This window comes from Falco naumanni, chromosome 1, assembly GCF_017639655.2.
Source record: "Falco naumanni isolate bFalNau1 chromosome 1, bFalNau1.pat, whole genome shotgun sequence".
Taxonomy (NCBI): Eukaryota; Metazoa; Chordata; class Aves; order Falconiformes; family Falconidae; genus Falco; species Falco naumanni.
This window is the reverse complement of record NC_054054.1, coordinates 121,872,113-121,884,148: the sequence shown is the minus strand read 5'-3', so window position 1 is coordinate 121,884,148 and position 12,036 is coordinate 121,872,113. Positions and strand designations below refer to the sequence as shown.

Here is a 12,036-nt window from a genome sequence, read left to right as displayed (position 1 = left end):
CCATCAATAGGTGTCATAAGATTAAAGTTAAAAATAGTCAACAACAGAATGGCCGGGATGACAAGGTGGGCGCTTGCCAGCTCCGCGGTGTGGGTGCTGTCGGTCCTGCCTTCCCTGCAGCAGCCCCGGCTTGTGGCACGGGCTGTGGTGCGTCAGAGCTGCCGGCTGCTCGCTGGCGTTCTGCTCCTTGAAAATGGTTCGTTCCTCGTCCGTCTGGATAAACTCACCAAGAACCGTCACGGTCTGGGAAGGGCAGGCGCCCAAGACACCCGAAGCGTGCGCTAGTGGTGAGCTGGAAGCGGTTGGATGCTTTTCGTTAGGTGTCTGGCAGTGCCGGGAGGACCAGTGCCGCCCGGCTGTGGCACAGGCGGTAGAGCAGAGGTGACGCCGTGCCGGGGGCTAAACACACCCGCCGGGTTCTGGATGCGCTTTGCAGCCCGCCTTGAAAATCAAACACGAAGAAGTTTGAGGTGAAACACCTTCAGAGCATCTGTGCCCCGCACAGCCTGAGCTCACCGAGTCTTACAGGCTTTCCCTCTCTGGGGAGAGCGGTGGCTTTAAAAAAAGAGGTTTTCAGATTCCTGTTTGGGTAGTAGTTTGTCGCGGGCTGGCGTTCCGCCACTGAGCAGTTTGCCAGCTGCTTCTCACACCAGGCATCCTCCTGCTTGTGCTGAGCCTGGCCGCGAGCAGGGAGGGTGGCAGTGCCGGTGCACTTCGCAGGACGGGGGCACCTGTTAGCCGGGTGAGCTGGGGCACCAGCGTCCTCTTGCAAAGGGCTATAGCAGCGGCGCCAGCACCGGTTCTGTAACAGCAGTTACATCATTGACTAATGAGCCCAGCGTCCTCTCAGGAGATATTCAGATCTCTGTGGCTTAGTGGCACGAGCCCCACTTGGTGGTGGATTTGGGTGCCCAAATCCTTTAGGTGCCTTAGAAAATGTCCTTTAAATTTTCACCTAGGTGAAAAGCCGGTAGTAGAGACCTACTGAATGAGTGGATTTTGCTCCAGCAGACGTCTCCACGCTTCCTGGTGGGTGGTGCTGGCTTCCAGGTGTGACGCAGAGGTGTGTGCAGGTGGTCACCAGCCACAGTATGTGGCTTCTGTGCCAGGGTCAGCCTGTGGCGGAGCCTCGGCTCCGAAGGACGTTCAGCCCAGACCACGGGATGTTTGGCCGGAGAGCCATAGTTATTTGGGCTGTTGAAACACCGAAACCCAACCCCCAACACCTCCTGAGCTGGGGCAACCTGTGGCATGTTTGGCTTCCAACAGCAACGATTTATAGTGTCAGAAATGCTCAAAGGTTGAACATCATTACTGTGGGAACTCTACTATCTTCTCAAATGAGAAGCCAGGCACTTTGGAAGTGAAGGATTAGTTTAGGAGGGGGGATGTGGATTATTTTTTTTTTTTAATATATATCTTCGTATATGAACATATTAGGCTGAATGAAAATGGCTTTTGTCTTGAAGCTGATGGTGGTGCTGAGCACCTTAATTAGCCTTCTGCTAAATCACCGAAAGCAAAGCTTGGAAGGACTCTCCGGTATTATTAGCCCACCCTCGGCTGCGGGCAGCCGAACGCTGCGTGCCGTGCCTGGCGCGCTCGGCCACCATGTTCCAAAACGCCTCTGACACCGGGGCTTTCACAATCCTCCCGGCAGTTCATGTCGGTGTTTTACCCTCTGCTCTCCCGGGCTTTTCTCCCGCTGGCCCAGCCGTGTTGTCTGTGCTGCAATTTCAGTCTCTTACTCCTTGTCCTGTCTGCGGTGGCACCGCCGGGGCCCCCCAGCATCCGCAGGGCGCAGGCGCTTACACGCGGGGATCCCCTGGTGGCACTGCCGAGGGGCGCTTACGGACACGCATTTTGTGCAGAATGCGTAACACACATACACTAAATCACAGGCATTGTACACCACTGAAGCCTATTTTATACGTAGAAATAGAAATGTATTAAAAATAGGCTGCTAAATATGCTTCCTGAAAACTTCATTATTTGTTTGTAGCTGTTTATCAATATCAATACATATGCACATGCACGGAGACACTCTGCGTTATAGCAAATAACTATATAGCACATATATAGTTACTAACTGTATATAACTATATATAGCAAATAACTAACTTCGTGCATAATACATAACGTATATTAAATACAGACCTTTGTAGCAATAAATCATATAATCAGAGATACCTAAATATAAACCTAGATTATTAAAGGCTATGTTTGATATATAGATATATAATTATATATAAAAGATATTTGAATTGCTAGCTATATACACAATAGTATATAGAGACAGGGCACTATATAGCCACACATGTATGGGTGCACACGCATATGCAGGTCTGTGCATCATGACAAATCCCTTTTGTGCATGATATATAGTGTATATCATAAAACCAGGCCTTCAGAGCAATAAAATCCATTTATATATTATTAAGCTATATTAATCAGTGAATTGTGATAAATATACTGTTTGAAATATTATTTTATATATATATATGTATCTTTCCACAGGGAGAGTGCATGCAATACAGGCACGTGTGCACACATGCACACACGGCAGGGTCAAGGGTGTGTGTGTGCGTGTGTTTGTGCATTATAGCAAATCTATTTTGTGCCTAATATATAACATATATAACAAACCCAGACCTTTATATCAAAACAATGTATGTATGTTAAAAAAAAGATACAAAGTCATATTAAATGTTGCTAAATGTGCTATGAAAGTATTATTAATACAATTAATAGCTATAAAGTCATATTAGTCAAGTAAATGCTGTTTAATATGCTATATGAAAGTATAATGCTTGAATTTATATCTCTGCCTAGCTATGTGCGTATACAGCTAAATGTGCATATACAAACACACAGAGATGAGAGCGGGTTAGAATGAATACACTTGGTATCTTATATGACATTTCTAAAAACCCAAAGCTTCATAATAATAAAATCTACTTTCTATATTTTTTTAATACATACAAAAATGTAAAACTACTTTTAAAAATAAATCCAGCTAAATATAGTATGTGAAAATACAATTTTTAAACCTTTATCTAAGACACATTATTTTGTGTGTGTCTGTGATTGAGAGTATGTGGGAAAACAAAAAAAAACCCAACGATTTTTTTAAATAGATCTTTCACCCATGAGTGCATATGCCCTCGTGCACGCATTTGTATGGGAAGGGAGAACTCGTGCGCAACAGTTTTTCTGTGTCATTAAACCAGATTTTTGGTGCATTATATATACTATATATTTAAACCCAAAATAACTATTTTTAAACTAAAAGATTTTATTTTATTTAAACCCAGATAACTGTTCTTAGATGCATTGTCATATACAAATAATTTTTAAAAACTTACTAAAAATGTTACATGTCCTAGATGGAAATAAAATTATTATATTTCTACATGACTAGATAGACACAGAGACAGCGAGAGTGAGGTGTGTACACGCTCATGCATGTGCCTCTTATCACAAATAACATTTTGTGTTAATTAATAACATAATATTTTGTGCATAATACGTAATGTATATTAAAACGGTCTTTTTATAGCAATAAAATATACCATTATAGCTACATAAATATAAACGTAGATTATTAGATTCTGCTAAATAAACAGTAAAAAAAATGTAATTGATTTTGTATATACAACGGTGTACATATATATAATTGGGAGATTTAGCTGTACAGACACATGTATGTGTGTGAGAATGTGCATGCATATGCATATATTATGACATACCTTGTGCATAATACGTACCATTTATCATAAAAAGACCTTTATAACAATAAAATCTTTTTATTTACGTATTTATCTATTTATTAATATATGATAGAGCTATAGTCAGTTATTAAATCATGATAAATATACCATATGAAATACAATTATTAAGTTTCTGTCTTTGTGGAGCTATGCCAAGAGCGTGCGCGAGAGACCCATGTGTGCACAAGTGTGTGTGTGTGTGGTTGGGTGCTATAGCAATTATATTCTGTGCATAACATATATAGTAAAAATCAGACCTTTACGGCATTGCAATCTATGTATGTGTGTATGTGTGTGTGTGTGTGTGTGTATATATATATATTCATACTAATAAAGTAAATGTTGTTACGTATGTGCTATGAAAGTGTAATTTGCCCTACAGAGAGCTGTATGTGCACAGGCAGAGACACAGATGGGCACGTGTGTGTGTGTGTTAGAATGAATATGGTTTGTGTCTCATTAAAACCAGACTTTTACATTGATAAAAATGTTTCTGTAAATATACATAAATATTTTATATAATTATAAAAATATAACAATACTTCTAAAAATAAATTCTGCTATATGAAAATGGAATTTTAAAACATTTTTCTATATATACTTTTAATATCTGTATGTGTACTAAAGTATATCAGTTTATTTTTATATATTTTAGAGATAAAGCTAGGGAGTGTGTGCACACATACACAGGGTGGGGGGAGACTAAGCAAGAGTGAATGTGTTATTAAAATGTATTTTGTGCATAATATACACTATATATTAAAACACAGCCCTTTGTATGCGTCTGTATGTATGATGCTCTGTATCTAGCTGTGTGGCTACACAGGTAACAGTGAGCAAGAGATGAGCACGTGTGTGTGCACGCACATACCTGTGAGTATATGTGGGTTTGCATGTGTGCACACACATGCGTGTGTTCTAACAAATAGACTTTCAGCATAATATATAGCATAGACATTAAAACCAGACCTTTGTATCAATGCCACCTATACCTACATATGTATATAGATACATACGTACACATAATTTAATGGCTAACTTGTATAAATAAAGCGTTAGTGCCAAGTTAGTTTGTTTCTCACTCGTACAAACTATGTGTCTAAAAGCATATAGTATATGGTATCTGCTGTGTGGTCTATATAAAACTAAATATAATGGAGATTAAAATTAATGACTTATTTTCTATACTAGAATAAACAAAGTATTCCTTAATAAGCAGCATTTTTAGGCATGTATTACTGTATGTTCACACCTCATGATACATAGAATGTGTATGATGTGTATATATGTACATAATTACATGACGTAACAGAGCTTACAATGTAGCATTTTAATGCTTAGTATATGTTACATATAATATTATTATTATATATAAGTAAAATAGTAAATGGCACTACATATAGTACAGTTAGATTTCATGTATTTCTGCGTTCGCTGTGCTTACACGCGGTTGTTCTCCCAGGCAGCCAGGCTGCTGGCAGCGCCCTGGGGGCAGCTGGGGGGGGACGACGTTTGCCCCCCCAGTTACCCCCCTGGGGGGACACAGCCCAGGCTGGAGGCTGTGGGCACTCACAGACCAGCGTATAGGGGAGAAAAATTAAATAAACCCTCCCAAAAGCCCTGAGCCCCGAGACACCAAAGCAAGCACACAAGTGAGAGAAGAAAAATTTAAAAGTTTATTAAACATTAAGAATAACAGACAAAAAAAAAAAAAAAAAAAAAAAATTTGGGCTGAACAGCATACAGGATGCAATCCATTTAATGTCATACACTTAATTTGATCTTATTTGTTAAACTTGTTTTTAAACAGATGCTGTCTTGTGGTGTTGCCAGAAATACAATGGTTGATCACTTGTAAGTTTTAATACACTTTTTTTTTTTCTTCACATAGGAAAAAAAAGTCAACAAAATAAACTGCACATCTCTATCGTAAATTACATGCAAAAATAGTTTTAAAGCAGTAACTGGGGTTATTACAAACCCACAGAGGCAAGCTATTCAAAGGTTAGGTCCTTGGGCACTGCAGAGCTCCTCGCAGTTGCAGTTACAGCGCACGGCTGTGCTGGTCTGTGTAGGCACAACCTCGCTCAGGTGCCTGCCTTTCATTTTGAATTTCTTGCTTCTGTGGATTCAAGTCAGAACTTTATTTCCATGGTGCTAGGTTTAGTGGCTTTAGCACCGCTCAAAAAAAGAAAATAAGTAATCCTTTCCCCGCCTCCTCTGCCACGGGCTTTCCCACGGAGAGCCCCAAGGTGCTTGTATTCACAAATACAGCTCAAATTAAATTTCTTTTTAGAGGGTATTCTTTTTTAAAAAGAAAAAAAAAAATCACTTCTAAGTTTCAGCAAAAACAAACAAACAAAGACAAGCATTTTACCAATGCTTATGGTTTAATAGAGGTCAGTGAATTATTTAGACAAGCTATTAATTATTCTGCAAATATATATTTTTCTATTTTTATAAAATTACAATTTCATATACCTACAAGCTCCTTCGTGAGCAACAATGCCATCAGAGGTGAGATGAGCCCAGCTAAGCTGTCCTTGGGAATGGAAAATGAGCTAAACTTTGATTCATTTAATTTTTTAAAATTTTATTTTGGGGAGACAACCTGGTTTTTTCCCAAGTTTTAGCCCACATATTTTACCCCTTTAATTTTTATTTTTTTTTTGGGGGTGGTGGTGGTGTGAGCTTTTCTGATGGCAAGTCCCCCGGGCTCCTCTGAAAGTCCTCACTCCCCCAAGAGCGCAGCCGCCAGCCTGTGCTGCGCCAGCTGCCCCGGCCGCTGCTGGGGGCCCTTCCCGCTCCGTCCAGCACATTCCCGCTCCCTGAGCTGCACACTTGCCCTCCCACCCACCTGCACGGCCGGACAGGGCAAGGTGGCACCTGAGCAGCTTTGGGACCACTGGACACGGTAGCAGCTGGAAAGCCCTGTGCTATCCAGCCTACAAAAAATACCATCTCCCACCCCTTCCCTGCCCAAAAGAAACAAAGGAATTATCTGCAAATGTATTGATCTTTTTTTTTTCCAAGCTGCCTTTTACATTTTAAAGAAGGTTTTGTGGTCAGAATGCGCCCTACCGCTGGTCTAGCTCCTACGCACCAGCGGCTCTCACGCACGCCATCCCTGCTGTGCAAGCGCCAGCCCAAGGACACTCAGCGTGAGGGTGACTACAAGCCGCTGCGATGTGCTACGTTGCTGCTAACGCTGCGCAGCAGCCGCTGGCCAAGGCCTGCCATGGTCACACTTCTTCCAAAGGGGAAAAAAGAGTTTATTTTGTAGTGGCTACAGCAGATGCACTGACCTGGGCCGAGCACCGTCAGGCGCATTTCTCTACCCACGCATCCAGTGGCTCATACTGACCTTCAGAAAATAACTTACTAGACTTTAAACTTTGCTGCAGCACATGGAAATTCCATTTGCTGAATAAATGGTCCACAGGCAAGTACTGCACGTTAAGGGATGCTGACAAGTCAGGCACGTTTGAGGAAAAATACTGGAAAAAAAATGCCATTGATGCGAGGGTATTTTTATGCTGAACAAAATGTTGAATCCTTTGTAACAATCTCCTGAAGCATGAATAATGATTTAATGGAATGAACAACCTTTTTATTTGAAAATAATGTCAAAACACTGAGAAAACTGTGAGCAAGACATGTAGCACCATATTTTCCTCACATGTTAATAACCGTATGCAGTACGTACACCTGTATACATGAACAGAGCTATTTATTAAAAAAATTTCAGCTGGAAACAGATTCTAGCAGCAGCAGATTAGAAATGACTGGTTTTTGTGTGTTATGTATTATTTGTCTGCCTTTACAAAATATTGTATTGTCCAATCAATATGACTAAAATCCATGTTGTGCTTTGTCCCTGTTAAACAGTTTATATACGTGATTCTGATGGAAAATAATAGTCTCTCCTTTTCAGTAATACAGAACATCCTGGAAAGCTATATTACTTCCATTAAAATTTCATTTAAAGCACAGAACATGCCAGTGTGCCTGTGGTAGGCTTAAAATATTAAAGATTTAAAAAAAAAACCCCAAACAACCAACAACCAACAAACCCCTAAGCATTTCCTTTCTGTACAATAATGGAGAATATATATCTTTGCTATATATTTTAAACATGGAATAGCTTTATCTTTTTGCTATATATATGTCTTTCAAAATACATTGTCAGTATTTGTACTTGAAAAATACTGTACAAAACGAACATACTATAATTATTCTGTATAAACTTTATACATTTTATAATATCTATCCTTTTGGTCTATAGTAAACACTTAGATTGATTGGATTAACCACAGTATATGACAACACCGTCCCCTTCTGAAATACACCAGTGTCTCTTACATTCATTTTTCAGAAGTCCACTTTATATTAGAACATACGTGTTCAAAAGCAAATAGTTTAAAACAACAGAGTTCAGAACCATCAGTTCATGTCACACTCAAAACAACAACCACTAGGAAAAATGGGCTTTGCAAACCAGTGACTTCTTCTAACTGAATAAAAGTGATTTTTTAAAACAGCAAGATATAATCCACAGAAAATACATTACAAAACATGGGAAAAAACAACTGAATTTAGGTATTTATTTAAGTTTTAATCACAAAATGGAACTTGAAGAAATGCGTAACTAACTGAAAACAGAAAAGCCCCTCTGATGTCAACATCGGATCTGATTTGATACTATTAATTTTGTTCTCGTTTCAACTAATTATCCTGCTTCTTATACATGCGCACCCTAGAGCAGGGATACAATTAGCATGCTCACGTTAATGTGTCTTTTACTTTTTAACTTTTTGTTAAAGACATTAAAACTCCTGTTGGGTAGGGAAACCATCCTACGTCCACTAGGAACATCCGGGCAGCATGCGCGCTAGCGTACAATAGGATTATTGCTTCAGGTACAGACAGTGCAAAACACACACTCTGTGGTCTATCGATAGTACTCCTACCTACCTGGGGTCTGTGGAAATTAAAGGAATCTTAATAGCTACAGAGAAGCCATTATGGGATCTATAATGAGTATAGCTAACTCAGTCTAACAGCACTTTAAATCTGAAGACAATTATCACCAAAACTTAAAATACAACAAAAGCAATCTATAAATTAATATTTCTGCAGTGTAGTACTAAATTATTATTTGTGCACTTTATTAGCATGTTAACTTTTCTGATTAGACATACTTAAACAATAGCTTGTTACTCTCGAAAAAAACTTGAGATCTACTTTTTTTTCTTTTTTCTTTTTTTTTTTTTTCCTTTTTTTATAATTTATACTGGGATCTTTCCAAGTAAATCAGGAGGATGGAACTGGTTACAATAACATAAAAACCCTACTCTGAAGCAGCACTGAAAAAATATAATAAAAAGCTTACTATGGCGGTTCTCAACAGTCCAGGTAAAAATGTGGCACCCTTTGAAGAGGGTTTCGTAAAAATGGGAAGTGCTGAGATGCGTGCGCGCGCACACACACACACACACATGCACACACACAAGCGCACACACACATATACAGACATGTGAACACACATGTGCACATATACGCAGGTACACACATACGCAAACAAAAAAAAAATAACGTTAAGTCAGTTTTGTTTCTGCTTCTGGTAAAGTGCTGAAGACAGAAAGGTTGGTTTGGGTGTGGTGCTATCAAACAGGAAACACATTGTCCATCTAGTCAAATGCCAACCCACAACAAAAAAAAAAAAAAAGAAAGAAAAAAGAAAAAAAAAAAAACCACTTCCCCCCCCCTTGAATTTACAGGGGGCCGTGTCGAGCTTCGTACTTTGCAAGGACGTTCTTGCATTTGCCCAGCTCTTTCCGTAGGTCGGCCACCTCCTGGCGGAGAGCCGAGTTCTCCTTCTCCAGAAAGGAGGCGCGGATGGCAATCTGGTTCTCCTTCAGCCGCCGGGCGTCCCTCGATCGCTTAGCAGCCATGTTGTTCTTTCTACGCCTTGCCCAGTATTTGTCATCCTGCTCATTAAACACAGGAAGAAACAAACAAGATATTAGATTTCAATAAACCCAGCAGCCACCAGGATGTGCTCTTAGCCGCAGCCTCCGGCCCGGGGGTGACTTCACTCGCATTCTGCTGGCCTGGCCCAGCGAGCCCTGACAATGCCAGGCGCTGCTGGGACAAAAGTTACAGACTTACATGGCATAATCCATCCAGAGCGCACAGATGCCTGCGTGTGTTTCTGTCAAAATGTTTACGCTAACCCCCTCATCGTCTTGCCTGTGAATTCCTCCAAGGAAAGCTGAAGCAATATTGCAGCGGTACAATTCACCTCCCATCTATGCTGACCTAGTTAGCATACCCACCTTCGCGCGTCATGACTCACTCGCTACCGGTCGCTGGAGCAGTACTAATTACCTCCTGTACGTCCCTGCTCATCTTTGCCAGCCAACATCTGGTTCACTCCTTTTGTTGGTATCACCCATTTCACCTCACCGTTCAGTTCTTTTTTCTGTTCAAAGCTCTTTCTCTACCGAGCCCCGAGGCGCTCCTGTTTGCACCCCAGTACAGCCAGTCACTGGAAGGGGATTCCTTGGCACAACGATGATGCTGCTTTGGTACCATCCGCAAAGAGATTAATACAATAGGCTTTGACCATGGAAAAAAAGCATTTGCCAGAAATAGATCCACTAACCTCTGAAGTTTCGTAAGCTAACACATTCCCAAAGCGTTATCCCTAAAGAATTGCCTCTAGGAGGTTGCCTTACTGCATTGGTGCCTCAAAGACTCTAATAACGACTTGGTTTTACCTGATTTTTCCACTCTTCCAAGGAGGTGGCCTTCAGTGAAACGGCAGCTTAAACATTGCTTTGAAATGGAATTAAGTTCCAGAAATTTGGAACAACTCAGTAAATACAATGCGGGCAGAATCTCTCATGAAAAGTGAAATTCAGTCCCCCGCACAGTAAGAGTGATGTCGCCATTCAACCCTCAAAAAAAAAAAATCAGGTAAAATCAAGTCAAGTCGCAGAGTTCAGCCTTCCCCTCCCAGAGTCATCCCCCCGGTTTTGCGGGCTTGCACGTCCTTGCGTGGCTCTCTCGTTTCACCAAGCACGGTAGCACTGCCTCACATCCGCTACGGGGCACGGGGGCCATCTGCGCCTACGCGGCACTGAGCGCGCGAAGGCCCCACCGCCCTGGGCCTTGCAGCACGCGGCATGCCAGGCCTAACGCTGGGCTCTGCATCTTCTCCTGCTGCTTGCGTAAGGCCAAGGAAGGGCAAAACAACGGCTAGAAGTACCCTAGAACTGCTTTATATTAGTTTAGCTCAACAAGGTGTGCAGCAACGTTGATTTGGAGCCAACATATCTCTAAATTGCTCTTCACCTGTACTTAGATGGGACCTCCAAAAATCCTCTTAAAAACAAGCGTGCAGCAAAAAGCTATGACCCAAATCTTGTTTATAATTTCCCATCTCATTCCACTCCATAAAAATCAGCTTTAAATAATTTATTAGTGTGCCACCTAGGCTTCATCCCTCTTTATTTTAACAAATTGCTATGGCAAATCCTTTAATCCAGGCCTGAAAGAGGTAAGGCTGGCATTTCAAAATCACATGCAACCCAGAGACGATTGACTGGCCTAATCTGCTTACCATCCCCCAGAACTCCACAGCCGTTCCACATGCCAGGGCAGAAGCAGCACTTGGGTCAAGCGCTCTGAAATGAGTCAAGGGCAACTAGTGTGATTAACTCAGAGAAACGAGAGACCCTGAACTTCTAGTTCAGTCTTAGGCTGAAAACTTATGTGCCCCACTGCCGCATGCACGACACTGGTATTCTCCGCCTCAGCATGGAGCATCCAACAGCATCTTTGGCAAAAGTTTGCTTTTAGGATTCCTAGGAGATACCACAAAATGACAAATGGCACTAAGGAGTGAACTCCAGCCTCCTTACACCCACATCTCCGTATCAGACACCTCTCATCAGGCAGACCTCTCAGCACACCACGATGCCAACACAGCATCACTAGTAGTAAAATTTGCCCAGGTAAGTAACGGCACAGTACAGATAAAATCTTTCTAAATGAAAGCTGAGGATATTACAAAGTGACACCAACTACCACCTGAACACTACTGGAATTGTGATTTCTGTGCTTTTAGCTTGCACAACAGTATCCTTAGGGATACAGACAGCGGATAGCATCGGCTTCTTTCCCGAATGCTAGCGATCTGGTGTAAACACGTGGCATTCCAGCCTCTTCACACGCGCAGCCAGGGATTCCCAGCTCCTCA

General features: G+C 41.4%; 1 protein-coding gene across 2 annotated transcripts in view; it reads right to left on the bottom strand.

Annotated features, from left to right (window-relative positions):
* Positions 1-5,600: 5,600 nt before the first annotated feature.
* The window catches only part of HLF (HLF transcription factor, PAR bZIP family member), a 37,065-nt gene continuing 30,629 nt past the window's right edge, over positions 5,601-12,036 (bottom strand). The window contains exon 4 of one of the 2 annotated variants that reach the window (XM_040581871.1): positions 5,601-9,763. In XM_040581871.1, coding sequence (XP_040437805.1) covers positions 9,545-9,763 — 219 coding nt within the window. In that variant the 3' untranslated portion in view covers positions 5,601-9,544. The remainder of the gene's footprint in view (positions 9,764-12,036) is intronic. The other variant, XM_040581873.1, reaches the window with a different exon arrangement.